General features: G+C 35.5%; 1 protein-coding gene across 1 annotated transcript; it reads right to left on the bottom strand.

Moving 5' to 3' along the window:
* Positions 1-1,285: 1,285 nt before the first annotated feature.
* LOC149172384 (uncharacterized) lies at positions 1,286-15,867 on the bottom strand. Its single transcript, XM_089426305.1, has 5 exons — positions 15,525-15,867; positions 7,749-8,362; positions 6,559-6,616; positions 2,484-3,097; positions 1,286-1,351 (listed from the first exon to the last, which is right to left on the bottom strand). The coding sequence occupies exons 1-5, from the start codon at positions 15,865-15,867 to the stop codon at positions 1,286-1,288; spliced, it is 1,695 nt and encodes a 564-aa protein (XP_089282431.1).
* Between the last annotated feature and the right edge of the window lie 983 nt (positions 15,868-16,850).

The following is a 16,850-nucleotide window of genomic DNA, read 5'->3' as shown; positions in this document are numbered from 1 at the left end:
CCTGCTTATACTCCTAGAGACTCTTGTGGCAACGGCCACATGTAGATTTACAGTTTACTTGTCTTTTCTAGTTTTTATTAGTTTTCATAGCTATTGAGTCTTGAGTCCTTGAATCTTGACTCTCGACTCTTTCATATCATAATGATATTTTTCGTAAACAATATATGACTGTGACAATGAAAATTTGAAGTTTGAAGTTGGCAATTATAACTCATTGGTAATGATTGTGAATTATGAATATGATGCTTCGTGAAAGATTAAAGTTGTTTCATTTCATTATTCATGTTTCATTTTATAACATTTCATTTCATGTTAATAGTTAGAAGTTAAAACTTAGTAATATCTAAGATATTATTTCTTGCAACGGTTAAACTTAGCTTACATGTACAACTTTGGTGATCAATGATGATAAATGTTATATATTGAATTTTCAATTTTGAAAGCTTGAAGTTGAAACTTTAAGATTGAATTTGATGAATCATGATTCATGAGACTCAATATATTGCAGTTGTAATATGTATGTTACTAACTTGTGGACATGGTTGATGAAGATTATAACTTCTAGATGATTGATGTGATATGGTTCAATGATAAATCTATGTTTTTTTATGTTTTTTATATCTAATTCATCATTCTCCATGTTTTTGTTGACATATATGTATCAAAAATTAAAAAATATAAAAAATATATATATTTTTAAAAAATTGCTCTGGGATTCGCTCCCAAACCGAGAGCTTTGTATTGGCAAGAAAACTTGTTTCATGAAAATTGAAATTTTGTAAGTTAATATATATGTAACCAATTCAACATATATTGTGCCTTTGTATTGGCAAGAAAACTTGTTTCATGAAAATTGAAATTTTGTAAGTTAATATACATGTAACCAATTCAAACAACCAAGAATGAGAATTGAAATTCTGTAAGTTAATATGGAGTGACCAATTCATACAGCCAAGCACATTTTAGGAGACAAAAAGAACATTATATTATTCGTTCAATATAAGTAATAGTTACAAGCATCTCAAAAGAAATAACAAATAGACAACCCATTTTCCTTCCTACATAATTGCCAAACCATAATAATCAACCAAAAACATACATATTGTAGAAATCTAGTTGTCTCTAAGCTGTATGTAGTTAATCCGAAATCAATATCCTCAACCATACTTTTACAAACCTGGAGCCAGCAAACCATTTTATCACAAAATAACTACTACTCGACAATAATTACTACTCAACAAGATTCAGGAAACAATGAACTCTCCACTGGAAACTACAGGATGGACTAAAAGCATTTCCTGTGAACAATTGATGGGCCACATTCGTCATATTCTACTCGTGTTACCCACATCTGAACAAACCAACAATGAAATTAGTCACAAACAAGCTTGTATTTGATGAATCAATGAACCAAATATGAAATAATCAGAATGATGTTATTTGATGTTAGAACCTTAGTATCGGTTAATATAAACAACAAAAGGTATAGTTCCTTAGCCAGAGATATCTTCGAGTAGAGTTGGGTCCAACTGGTATTAGAATGAAATTTCGAAGGTTAGGGTTTCATTTTTTCTATTAGACTAGTTCCACTGTCTAAATTAATAAAATCAAAGAATACTTGTAGCCAAAGGCATTGGTTCATGACTAGCATCAATCCATTCACATAGATTCTATTATCAGTTTGGAGTCTGGACTACCCTCTTACATTTTTTATGTCAATCAAGTTATACCATAGTTGGATACATCAAGTTGTTCTCAATCGAACATTCTAGCTCAGACCATTTAGGACTAACTCTTTGCCATGCTCAAGTAAGACCTGGTAAGGTCTTTTTGGGACATGACTTAGCAGGCTGGCCTTTTAGGACCAGAGCTCTACTAACGGCTGAGCTTCTATGATTGAAGCTCTACCTATATAAAACCTTTCAGGACCTGAAGTTCTACTTACATAGGACCTTTCAGGACCTTTCTTTTGGCAAAGGGAAGTTTATTTTTGGAAAGCTCAGGAAAGACCCTTTAACACCAACCTGGTATAGTTCTTCTAAGACCAGAGCTCTGCTTAGATAAGACCCTTCGGGAGCTTTCTTTTTGAAAAGGGAGTTTCAAGGAGACGAGGCACAGTGCAAGTCCTTGGTGATAATTGGTGGAAAAACTATAGGTCAGACCTAACACAAGAGTCTAAGGAAGTCTGTGCTTTGTGATGCAGCTCCTCAAGTATGTTTCTTAAGGAACTTAAAAATGTGTGGTTGTAAATTTCTTCCCCTATCAGAAACAATACCTAGGAGGTGTTTTCAGATCTCAAAACAATAACATACTTTTTATAAGCATGAAGGATACTAATGAAAATAATTGGCAATTAAATAAAGCCTATTTTCTGGAGTCTCATGATCCATTATTCCAAATATTTAAGCTATAGGTTATAGTTCAAGTGTTGAAATATGGTTGAGTTCATATTTCTATTTCAAGAATGTGGTGGGCAGGACTACCTGTTGGAATGTGCTGAGAGAAGCCAAGATGGAGCCTCCAATCCAGACACTATATTTTCTCTCTGGAGGAGCAACCACCCTGATCCTCATGCTACTTGGAGCAAGTGTTGTGATCTCTTTGTTCATACGATCAGCCATGTCTGGAAACATAGTGGATCCCCTGCTCAAAACTATGTTACCATACAAGTCCTTTCGGATATCCACATCACATTTCATGATAGAGCTGTAAGTAGTTTCATGCACCCCCGGAGCTTCCATCCCAATGTGAGCAGGCTGGAATAAAATCTCTGGACACCTAAATCTTTCAGAGCCAATTGTAATCACTTGGCCATCTGGAAGCTCATAAGTCTTTTCTAATGCAGTAGAGGTCTTTTCCAGTTCCAACTCCTTTTCATAATCCATTGCAACATATCCCAATTTTTCCTTTATGTCTCGAACTATTTCTCGTTCTGCTGTTGTAGTGAAGGAGTAACCTCTCTCAGTCAGGATATTTGATATTGCATTAGTTAAGTCTCTACCTACAAGGTCCACTCTGTAGATTGCATGTGGGAGGGCATAGCCTTCATAGATGGGAAAAACATGAGTGACACCATCTCCTGAATCTAGAACAATACCTGAAAATAGAATTTGGAATTCAAATATTTAAACATACTCTTTGTTTTGAAAAACTAAAATAAGGTGACAATAAGACAAAGATATGATAGATATGAAATGGGAAATAACCAATAATTGGCAACAAGACTGAAATAGCTATGATATTAAATTTGACAAATAAAATTCTAACTATAATAATAGTTCAATGAATGGAAAAGGAGCTCTACAAAATCTAGAAATAGATGTTGACTTATGAACTTCCATTTAATAAAAATATCCTATTTACGTTAAGAACTTGTAAAAGTACGGAATCAAGTTGTAGGTGGAAATTACCTGCATTGCTCCCCCCTCCTTATCACTAGATTTTGGGCCTTTCATTGGTCCTTCTTCACCAAAAATCTTTCCCTCATCCATAGCAATTTTCTGATTTGTTTCTTTCTTTGTTCTCACTTTAGCCTTTGCTAATAGATACGAAACAACCGTTGGCATTTTTACTGTAGAAGTTGTTTTTGGAGGTGTTGTAGGATGAGGATACTCAAATAATGAGGGTGTGGTGTGTGAAAGAAACTTAAATTTTGGCTAAAGAACCTTTGTGCCCATTTTCGTTGAAGAAAAAACCATTACATATAATGAGGTGGCAATAAGACAAAGATATCATAGATATGAAATGGGAAATAAGCAATAGGTTGTGACAAGACTTAAATAGCTATGATATGAAATTTGACAAATAACCTTCTAACTATAATAACATGTCAATTAAAGTTAAGGAAACTCTACAACAGGTAGAAAGAGATGTTGACTTGTGAGCAGCCATTTAATAAAAAATTACCATTTATGTTAAGAACTTGTAAAAATATGGAATCAAGTTGCAGTGGAAATTACCTGCATTGCTTCCCCTCCTTATCACTAGATTTTGGGCCACTTTTTTGGGATTTTTACCCCGACAAAATTCATGTCCATTTGAATCTGCTCAAAAAATGCAAAAATACAGAAGATGATCTAAACATGATACTATCATTTAATATTCGGTGTGCACCCTGCATTTAATTTCAGTCTCCTTTTATAGTATGGGTATTAACCTATTTGTGATAACATAGTTTCTTGAGCTCTCCCAACGGCATTTTAAATTGATTTCTTTTGTTTCCAAGCACGCATATTTCTACCTGAGTTGTCTCATCTTCATAGGATTTCCCAACTGTTTATTGCAAAAAGTACGCATGACACAAAATTCTGGAGCAACTTTAAGAAGATATTTCATAACAGTAACATTATTACTTCAAAATGAATGTCTGTCAGTAGTTAGTGGCTTCTGAGATTTATTATATTTGACATGAAATACATCTACGATGTACAATAAGAATTCAAAAGGCTAGAATACCAACACTATGCGAGCCCTATTATGACCAGCATTTGCAACAAATCTTTAGGGCACCTCGTAAAAGTAACAAATTTTGATCTCTATTATAGTAATATTACAGGATTAATTTCCTTGATAATTTAATTGGTCTTAGCCATAATGTGTTTTTTAGAAAAAGTGTTTCAAGTTCAACAATGGACAATATCATGTATTATTTTTTTTATTAAAATGTTATAAATATTCTTTTTCTTTGTGGAGAAGTCATACAAACATGACATGTGTCACGAGCATGGAAGGAATTACACATCTCCCTAATGTTGAGCAACACACTATTGAAATATTTTAACTATAAGAACTTTCTTATTTTCAATTGCTTTACTCACACATATATACTTTCACTATATATATATATATATATATATATATATATATATATATATATATATATATATATATATATATATATATATAGATATATATATATATATATATATATATATATGCGCCAATCAAAGACTTCTATTAAGTTGTCAAAATATTACAGAGTGCTTGTCCATAAATTAGTGTTCTTTTGACCTCACTTCAATCAAATTTGTTGGCCAAAAGAACAACACAGAAAATACTTCCAAAATGCCAAAACCTTCTTGAAATTGAGAGTTGTAGCAGCCATAACACCTCCACCATCCAGTAGCAGTGCTTGAGTTCTGAGTCTTGTTCCTTTGTTGTCGCCACCTCCATCTACACCCTCACGTGGAGGGCATGTGCCTTCTAGTTCTCGTCGTCGGTCTGTGCGGGAGACTCCTAGAAGACAAGCACGACCTGCTTATACTCCTAGAGACTCTTGTGGCAACGGCCACATGTAGATTTACAGTTTACTTGTCTTTTCTAGTTTCTATTAGTTTTCATAGCTATTGAGTCTTGAGTCCTTGAATCTTGACTCTCGACTCTTTCATATCATAATGATATTTTTCGTAAACAATATATGACTGTGACAATGAAAATTTGAAGTTTGAAGTTGGCAATTATAACTCATTGGTAATGATTGTGAATTATGAATATGATGCTTCGTGAAAGATTAAAGTTGTTTCATTTCATTAATTCATTTCATTATTCATGTTTCATTTTATAACATTTCATTTCATGTTAACAGTTAGAAGTTAAAACTTAGTAATATCTAAGATATTATTTCTTGCAATGGTTAAACTTAGCTTACATGTACAACTTTGGTGATCAATGATGATAAATGTTATATATTGAATTTTCAATTTTGAAAGCTTGAAGTTGAAACTTTAAGATTGAATTTGATGAATCATGATTCATGAGACTCAATATATTGCAGTTGTAATATGTATGTTACTAACTTGTGGACATGGTTGATGAAGATTATAACTTCTAGATGATTGATGTGATATGGTTCAATGATAAATCTATGTTTTTTTATGTTTTTTATATCTAATTCATCATTCTCCATGTTTTTGTTGACATATATGTATCAAAAATTAAAAAATATAAAAAATATATATATTTTTAAAAAATTGCTCTGGGATTCGCTCCCAAACCGAGAGCTTTGTATTGGCAAGAAAACTTGTTTCATGAAAATTGAAATTTTGTAAGTTAATATATATGTAACCAATTCAACATATATTGTGCCTTTGTATTGGCAAGAAAACTTGTTTCATGAAAATTGAAATTTTGTAAGTTAATATACATGTAACCAATTCAAACAACCAAGAATGAGAATTGAAATTTTGTAAGTTAATATGGAGTGACCAATTCATACAGCCAAGCACATTTTAGGAGACAAACAGAACATTATATTATTCGTTCAATATAAGTAATAGTTACAAGCATCTCAAAAGAAATAACAAATAGACAACCCATTTTCCTTCCTACATAATTGCCAAACCATAATAATCAACCAAAAACATACATATTGTAGAAATCTAGTTGTCTCTAAGCTGTATGTAGTTAATCCGAAATCAATATCCTCAACCATACTTTTACAAACCTGGAGCCAGCAAACCATTTTATCACAAAATAACTACTACTCGACAATAATTACTACTCAACAAGATTCAAGAAACAATGAACTCTCCACTGGAAACTACAGGATGGACTAAAAGCATTTCCTGTGAACAATTGATGGGCCACATTCGTCATATTCTACTCGTGTTACCCACATCTGAACAAACCAACAATGAAATTAGTCACAAACAAGCTTGTATTTGATGAATCAATGAACCAAATATGAAATAATCAGAATGATGTTATTTGATGTTAGAACCTTAGTATCGGTTAATATAAACAACAAAAGGTATAGTTCCTTAGCCAGAGATATCTTCGAGTAGAGTTGGGTCCAACTGGTATTAGAATGAAATTTCAAAGGTTAGGGTTTCATTTTTTCTATTAGACTAGTTCCACTGTCTAAATTAATAAAATCAAAGAATACTTGTAGCCAAATGCATTGGTTCATGACTAGCATCAATCCATTCACATAGATTCTATTATCAGTTTGGAGTCTGGACTACCCTCTTACATTTTTTATGTCAATCAAGTTATACCATAGTTGGATACATCAAGTTGTTCTCAATCGAACATTCTAGCTCAGACCATTTAGGACTAACTCTTTGCCATGCTCAAGTAAGACCTGGTAAGGTCTTTTTGGGACATGACTTAGCAGGCTGGCCTTTTAGGACCAGAGCTCTACTAACGGCTGAGCTTCTATGATTGAAGCTCTACCTATATAAAACCTTTCAGGACCTGAAGTTCTACTTACATAGGACCTTTCAGGACCTTTCTTTTGGCAAAGGGAAGTTTATTTTTGGAAAGCTCAGGAAAGACCCTTTAACACCAACCTGGTATAGTTCTTCTAAGACCAGAGCTCTGCTTAGATAAGACCCTTCGGGAGCTTTCTTTTTGAAAAGGGAGTTTCAAGGAGACGAGGCACAGTGCAAGTCCTTGGTGATAATTGGTGGAAAAACTATAGGTCAGACCTAACACAAGAGTCTAAGGAAGTCTGTGCTTTGTGATGCAGCTCCTCAAGTATGTTTCTTAAGGAACTTAAAAATGTGTGGTTGTAAATTTCTTCCCCTATCAGAAACAATACCTAGGAGGTGTTTTCAGATCTCAAAACAATAACATACTTTTTATAAGCATGAAGGATACTAATGAAAATAATTGGCAATTAAATAAAGCCTATTTTCTGGAGTCTCATGATCCATTATTCCAAATATTTAAGCTATAGGTTATAGTTCAAGTGTTGAAATATGGTTGAGTTCATATTTCCATTTCAAGAATGTGGTGGGCAGGACTACCTGTTGGAATGTGCTGAGAGAAGCCAAGATGGAGCCTCCAATCCAGACACTATATTTTCTCTCTGGAGGAGCAACCACCTTGATCCTCATGCTACTTGGAGCAAGTGCTGTGATCTCTTTGTTCATACGATCAGCCATGTCTGGAAACATAGTGGATCCCCTGCTCAAAACTATGTTACCATACAAGTACTTTCGGATATCCACATCACATTTCATGATAGAGCTGTAAGTAGTTTCATGCACCCCCAGAGCTTCCATCCCAATGTGAGCAGGCTGGAATAAAATCTTTGGACACCTAAATCTTTCAGAGCCAATTGTAATCACTTGGCCATCTGGAAGCTCATAAGTCATTTCTAATGCAGTAGAGGTCTTTTCCAGTTCCAACTCCTTTTCATAATCCATTGCAACATATCCCAATTTTTCCTTTATGTCTCGAACTATTTCTCGTTCTGCTGTTGTAGTGAAGGAGTAACCTCTCTCAGTCAGGATATTTGATATTGCATTAGTTAAGTCTCTACCTACAAGGTCCACTCTGTAGATTGCATGTGGGAGGGCATAGCCTTCATAGATGGGAAAAACATGAGTGACACCATCCCCTGAATCTAGAACAATACCTGAAAATAGAATTTGGAATTCAAATATTTAAACATACTCTTTGTTTTGAAAAACTAAAATAAGTATCAAGCTTAACATCACTTGTATCAATCTCAGAGTGGTACTCGGTCTGGCAATTAGAGAACTTTGGGCTTGTCTCTTACTCAAGCCTGGAAAACTTTGACTTATCCTTTTATATTTGTTTGCTCAAGGGATTCCTTTTGGATGTTTGCCATGTATACTCCATTAGGGAAATTCTAGGAGCTTTGGGATATGGATTTCCAGGAAGTTCCGTAAATGAACAAAGTTTTGTGAAGGCATGAAGACTTCATTAACAGCAATAGGACATCTATATTCTTGGTAACAGCTAAAGCCCATGAAAAATGAGCACCAATGAATTAGAATAAAATGGCTATTAGATAAAAATAAAAACAATACAATGCCAGAATCTCACAAAAGAAATAATAAAAAGAATTTGACTCTTGCAATACTTGCCAACTTCTGTTTGCCATTTTGACTGTAAATGAAGATTATAGAAGTGCTCAGAACCACTTATGTTGCATGCTTCAAGACATCCTAAATTAAAACCTAGGTTAACAAAGAAAATCCTCCATAAGCTGCATACATATGATAAGTCAGTGCTCCAAGTACTCTGGATCTAACAAATTTAAGGATGTTCAATTTGAACTGGTGATTTTTGGCAAATTTTTAAAGCCATGAGTGATCTAATTATAAATTACAATTTACTTGCATTAAAGCAAAGCAAACAAATTAAACAAAACTGAAAACCTGCAGCATTGTACATTGGATGCAAAGAGGTACACCTTAAAAATCAAATAACTACAAAGCGTTAAACAATCTACAGTAAAACGACATGCATCTTAAGCTCCACTACCCAGAGCTAGCCACAGACTTGACAATCCATAGATTCAACCTACTATCCATCACGAGTTGACATACGAAAATAAGTGATATAAATATACGCCGTGTGGAAAGCCTCCCATCAAAATTGGGAACAAAAACTGTAACTTAATTTGATTTTTAACTTTTGAAATATAGGCTCAATCTTAACAGTTACTGTCTTACGCTAGAATAAACCTACTAAACTTATAAGAACGGTGGACAAATCTAGGTTTAGAGGATATGCGGGGGTTTGGACCTGGCCATATCTTCTTCTACCATATTTCCAATGCTATGCCACTTGCTTGCTTCCTGTTTATTCTAAGATACCACTTACCCCATGTGAAAACCGACTTTATCAAACGGGATCACCCAGACACAACAAGAAGATCATGTCCAAAGGTATGGTGATGGGCCGGCTCGATACTTCTGGCCTTGAATTTGACAACAAGAAGATCATGCCCAAAGGTATGGTGATGGGCCGGCTCGATACTTCCGGCCTTGAATTTGACAATGGCAACAGTAGGGCTTTCTCGCACGATGCTCATGGATCCCCCGGGCATGATATCCACATCCTGGAAGTTTCTCATTTTGCTTAATGAACAGAGAGCGCAGGAGGGTTTTGCTTAATGAACAGAGAGTGCAGGAGGATTCAGAGTGCAGTGCATGCTTGCCAGATGGCAGATGCGATGGGCGGCTAGATGCCAGATGTGATGCACGACGAGGGATAATGAATCAAACACTTCGAATCAAACGGTGAATATTAATTCAATCATCTAACAACGAAATCAATGGCACAAGAAGGTACAGAGTGGCACTGGAGGGGAGTTCAGCAAAGGTGGTGTCGAATGTTAGAATAGCAACGTCATTAGTAGCTAAGTTATTTCCATCAACAGATAAGCTCCTTTACCCATAAATGATTGACCAGGTTAAAGGTTTATATGAGCCACACATTTCTCTTATTTATATATATATATATATAATTAATTCACACATTTCTCTTTTATATTTATATATATAAATAATTAATTCACACATTTCTCTTATATATATATATATAATTAATTCAATGATTGGATTTTATATTAAATCAAAAAATAAATATTTTAACAATAAATATCATTGTTGTTGTGTATTTGCTATTCAAATTCGCATCATCATATGTGTAGTGCATTATCATAGTTTTTTAGCATGAAAAAACATATGTTTTTTATTATATAAAATAATATATAATTCAGAAAATTGGACTTCTGTAACAGATTTATGCCAATATTTCAGAAAATTGGACTTCTGTAACAGATTTTTGCAAAAATTCAGAAAATTGGGCTTTTGTAAGAGACTTCGGCAAATATCTATAATTTATATTTTGCATACATATACTAAACCCCGGAATTAATCTATATTTTGCATACATATACTAAACCCCAGAATTTTTCTCAGTGAGAAAAAAGCTTTATATTATATAAACTGGAAGATGTACAGAATAGGAAAATTTACATATCATACTGATAATGATTGGAAATAAAAACATGTTTTCCATATCATCATAACGGGAGCAGTGAAAGCTATCATATTGTAACTATATACCCATTATCAGAGAAAGACCATATAACTTTTGGAGGCTAATTCTTTAGAAAATCTGGAGCGGTGATGTCTGTTTCTACACCAAAATGCATATATAATTTGGAGCAGTAATCAAAATTGACATCAGTAAGAAGCAGATAAACAAAAAGATATAGCAAAAAAACTAAATTTTAGAGAAAATAGAAATACTTAGATTCATCAGGGAAATAAGAAGTCCCACAAATCCCACATACAGGTGAACCCCATATTCTTCATACAGATCATCAACACTATATGGCATCAGTTGCAATGTATACCCAAAACACGGGAACTAAACCAAAAGCAAAATCACAAGTAAAACATTCAAATTGGAATGGTAAACGGAATTATAAATTTAAAAAATCATTAGTAAAACATTCAAATTGGAATTGTAAATTGAATTATAAATTAAAAAATAAAATTAAAAGGCATTGACAGTTCTGCGATATCTTTCAGCAAGAAAAATAAAATTAATAGGCATGGACTGTTCCCCAATATATGTCACTAGCTAAAACACTGTAACAGAAATTTGGATTTACCAAACATAAGCGGCAGCTTATATATTTATATTGCATTGAAAGCCCTTCCAAAACAAACAGAAACGAATATACTATCATCCGAAGAGGATTCAAACCCCTTAGAAATGTTTTGTTTCAGCGCAGGGAAATGAACCAGATCTATTGACATTTCTGCGATATCTTTCAGCAAGAAAAGTAAAATTAATAGGCATGGACTGTTCCCCAATATATGTCACTAGCTAAAACACTGTAACAGAAATTTGGATTTACCAAACATAAGCGGCAGCTTATATATTTATATTGCATTGAAAGCCCTTCCAAAACAAACAGAAACAAATATACTATCATCCGAAGATGATTCAAACCCCTTAGAAATGTTTTGTTTCAGCGCAGGGAAATGAACCAGATCTATAAAATAGATGTTATCCCTTATTAAATAACCATGATAGTTTCAATACTATCCTATTCAACAAAACAGTATCAACTCTCGTTTTTCATAAGCTGTGGCGAACCAACAAAACTAGATCTATGAAATATCTGCTATCCCTTATTAAATAACCATGATACTTTCAATACTATCTGATTCAACAAAACAGTATCGTAAGATGTGGCGAACCAACAAAACAGTATCCAATTCGACAAAACGGTATCATAAGCTGTGGTGAACCATGTATATTTAAAATCGGCGCATTGAGAAAGAGTGTTTGCAAGCATAAAACTTTTTCCAAACCCTTTCAGCTCTCACCCTCTTCACATCTTCATGCACACCATCTAATTCTTCATCTTGCACCGCATCTGCTCCACCACCTTGCGCCGCATCTTTCATCATCACCAGCTTGCTCTTTCATTCCTTCCAAATCAGTACAGCCTTTTTCCACCAGAAAACTCATCTGGGAACTGGATACTGCTTTTCCTTTTAACTAGTTTCTGGAGCAATAATCTTCAGATACGTTTGATTGGCCGTTGTATCTCACATTTTCCTCAAGCCTTATCACTTGTCTGATGTTCAGGTTTTCCGCAGCCTGCATGACAAACTTCAATTTTCTTAGTATCTAAACTAACCAGCAACGTCGGCAGGGCTTCCACGGTTCTCCTTTGCACTTCCCCTCCCGGCAACATCACAAACCCCATCGAGGATGCATCTTGGAAGGGTCGGCAGGGCTTCCACGGTTGTCCTTTGCACTTCCCCTCCTGGCAACATCACAAACCCCATCGAGGATGCATCTTGCAAACGGATCGCAATCAGACGGTGAATATTAATTCCATCGTCTAACAACGAAATCAATGGTGCAAAAACGTACAGAGTGGCACCCGAGGGAAGTTCTTCCCAGAGGAACGCCTTACGGCGTAATAATAATAATATGTGGAAGGCAAATAAAGAGAAAGAAACCATTGGGCAAATGTCGCTGCAAAAGCCATGCGTTATCTGTCTGCATCCAAAGATATAGAATTTTTGGGACATGGATTCCCGATGGTATCATTGAACCGCACTTTTCAGTTTTTTTAAGAAGAAAAATTGGCTTTTACATTAATTAAATGTGTTAAAAACTGATGTAACACGCTACTCTGATCATTCAGGTCAACTTGAACCTGAGGTTGCGCCGGGTTACCAATTTGGGCATAAGTAAATAAATATAAGATTTTGTATATTTATTTATTTATTTATATAAATTAATTAGATTATTCAAGTAGTTTTTAAATGATACTAGTAATACTTTTCCTCTCTCGGATTTTAACCATTTTTTTTGGTAATTATTTGAATGTAAAGAAGGCCTTTATAAGATTAAGATTTTGATTCCTTGCAAAATGATGTTCTTTACAAACTCCTTATTAACTTATTTACGTGAACTCAATATTCCTAAAAGAATTTCAAGTTGTTCCTCGTCATTAACATGATGATCATTAATGAAGGTTTTCTAAGCACAAGACATAAGTCTATTAAGAATGAATTTATAAGTTTAAGTGATTGTTTTATTTTATATTAACTTTTGTATAGTTTTTTTATCTAATATATTTTAGATTATTTTTTTAAAAAGAGGTTTTTTTTAGCAATTTAAATCTTCTTGATGTCATATATTCTAATGTGATTTTTTATTTTTTTTACATTACTTCTATAATGAATTTTTTCATTATAGGAATTGTGTTTCCTTTATTAGAATAATATGCTCAATTATCTTGCTCTGTGGTACCTCCTTAGAAGTACATGAGTCTATCAGTTCTTGTAATCCCTCCATAGCCTTCTGATTCCTTAGCGACTTCATGCAGGTATGTAGAAAAGACTTTAAGACATTCGGATCTACCTCATGTGTCGCAACCAGTATTATCTCGTGGCTATCCTTCTGAGTCGGTTTCGCGGTAGAGGTCAAGGCCCCATCATGCATAAATCTTTGCCTCGCCTCCATGAATTCTTGTTTTTCCTTCAAGATATTAGGTGAATGCGTTTTTTCAGTAGTCTTCCCTATCCATGTAGCTTCAGCTTCTTTTTTCCCATCGGTCTTATCATTCCCAATCGCGGTTCCACTTCTTTTTATAATGTTGATGCATGGTTGAACATCTCTTGGCTCAATGGTTATCATTTGGACATTTGTTGCAGGTTGTTGGTTCTGTTTCTCCTACATCTTCACAATAAGGATGGGACATTATTCTATGATATGATCAAAATACTTACAGTAATTGCAGGTTATCATCAGGTTCTACAGTCTCTTGCGAAGTGTTCTGGCTGTCCACAGTTATAGCAAATCATCTAGCCATGTCCTTGACCATCTCCTCCTACTCCTCCTTGAAATACTCCTCGACCAACGTGTTGGTCTTGCTCTTCATGTGTGTGTCCTTCGGCTTGCAGTGTATAACTATCAATAGTGTGTGTCCTTCGTCTTGCAGTCTATAACTATCAGTAGTGTGCTCCATCATTAAGTCATAACTTCAGTCATTTTTCTCATCATGGTCTACTAATCTACAGAAGTTACAAAACAAATTCTTCGGGGTCTGTATATATTCATGTAACAGATAGTAGTCTTCATAGTGATGCTGACCTCGCATCCTACAAATCTAGAAGCACAAACCTAGATTTACTGGATTAGGCGCTTCACTTGCAATATAATCTCTAAATATGGGGCACTGATCCATGTAATGACCTTCTGCTCTGCATTGCGTACACCATACTTCTAATCTTTTTGATCTAACTTATTTATGCTTCTTCAGATCCTTCAATTCTAGGGTCAATGTAGTTAGCTGATTATGTATATGTTTTACTCCTGTGTGGGTACCTTCAACCGGCGAAGCTTCCAACTTCATCACAATCTCCAATGATTTAGTTTGTGCCGTGATCTTCTATTGCGTTAATGGTAACCTAATATGCGGCAGTAGTGCGACTATGAACCATTCCTTACGTTGATGTGGGGAATCTCAAATCTTACTTGACCCATTAAAACCTTGAATCGTTGATCCATCTCACACATTAATTTAGTCAGTGCTTGTTTGATCTCTTTTAGCTTTGCGATACACTATGATTTTGATTTTTTCTTCTTGAATTTTTCTACCAAGGATTTCTTAATTTCATCAAACATAGCATTCGACTTACTCGCACAATGTTTCATATACCATGTGAGTGTCCTCTCCCTCAGCGACATGACGATCTATGCCTTCTTTACATCATCATTATTAATTGTCTTTCCATCCATATTGCATCAGCTATGAACAAAAACTGGTCATAATCGCCTGTTCCAAGTCCTCTAAGGACATGTAGCTTAATGTAATCAACCATTCTTCTTCTCGAGGGGCTAGGTGGAGGGGGAAGTGGAGGTGGAGGTGAAGGGGAAGTATGGGGATGGGGATGGGGTGCAAGGGGGGTGGATGGATGGGGAATCCCAAAGAAGCCTGATTCTTCTCAGCTCTTGACTTGAACGCGCCTTCATGATGGGTGGGGGAATATCGCGGGGTTGTAGGGTTACTTATTTCTTCTTCATTCTCAGATCCTAACAGAGGGCTATAGTTAGCCTCAATAAAATTCTTTGGATCTATTCTATATCATTTTCCACTCCATGTAGCTCCTGGTTCTAGCTTATTTCTTGTTTTCCCAAATATTAATCTGACTACATCTGCAAAATCCATTTTTCACACAATAAAATCTTAATCCAAAGCTTTAGATAATTTAAGAACATACCTTGTGGTCCTTTGAATAATCTTCGTTCATCTTTGCTATAGGACACGATTTGGTCGATCGCGAACTCAGTGATAAATCCTCCCAAAATGCTATCAATCCAAAAATCAACAACCCTTGAGATATTATTATCGATCCTTTTGAGCCGCTGTATCAAATCAGGGTTCCACTCCTTCGGTTCGTCACCTTTATCCCATCCCCAAGGCCCTAAAAGTTTGCGTGATGAATATATCTTCACCAGCTCCGTGTGGTCTGCTCCTTTTTTCGCATGGTCTTTTACCCAAAACTTGGACCAATTTGGGCCATGCCAAACACCCTCCTCACTTTTTTTTGCATCCCCAACCATTACCCTTACGACTAGTGAAATTTTTAGTAGACGCATGACTGACCAAAGGGGGTAGAATCCGAGATGAGCCTTTGTGAAAAATGAGAGCTAAAAGGTCCATAACCAGACTAGCTTTAAGAAACTTGGGGTCATTGTCCACCAAATTATGTGGAGAAGGAGGAGGAAATGGTAGTGGAGGAGAGGAGAGATGTTCTAGCAAGAATGGGATAAGAGTAGAGTCAGGAACAAGAGTCTTTGATGGCTCCATAAATGTCCTCAGCACGATCAGAAGGAGGCAGAATAAAAACATCGTCTAGAGCAAGAGATGTAGAGGGGAGGTCAGAACGAGTCAAGGAAGGATTCAGACAAACTGGGGTAGAATAAAGACCTTGGGGAGGAATTAATTCCTCCTCACGAGAAGAGTAATAAGACCGAGAAGAGGTAGATGTCAATTTTTTCAAATGTTGACAAGGAGCATTAGATGAGGTACCTCGGTCTGAGCCCATCTTAGGCATGAAGCCCACCAATTTCGACCCGCTAGTGTTGCAATGATCATCCCGCCGTTTGTCTGAGGAACGCAGGTGATGCCGAGGGCATTTCTCCAAAACATTGCCCATCCTATGACATAAGAAAAAACTCAAATGGTACACCCCAATAGTCAACACGATGTATAAAACACAAGGTTGCCCATTCCAAGATCATATCCACCATCAAGTCACCCACATAATCCACCTCCACCAAAATCTAAGCGATCTACTTGTCCCAATCCCCTAACACCCTCAGATCCATGTATGCAAATTTACCCACAGTGTTTCTGATCACTTCAAGGGTCGATCTTGTCCAGAACTCCAGCGGTAGACCAAGAAGCTTGACCCATATGTATTTATTATGAGGGATATCTTGGATAGTGTTAAATCTAACATACAACCGAGTAAGTTGTAAGAAACCTCTACCCTGCACCCATGGAGTCCCCATGATTTTCTCTGTGTCCGCATGGTGGAGGA

Source organism: Pinus tabuliformis, chromosome 4_2 (assembly GCF_031772625.1).
Source record: "Pinus tabuliformis cultivar Carrire ecotype Pingquan chromosome 4_2, CPIR1, whole genome shotgun sequence".
Classification (NCBI taxonomy): domain Eukaryota; kingdom Viridiplantae; phylum Streptophyta; class Pinopsida; order Pinales; family Pinaceae; genus Pinus; species Pinus tabuliformis.
The sequence above is the reverse complement of the archived record's forward strand: the minus strand, read 5'-3'. Positions and strand labels throughout refer to the sequence as shown.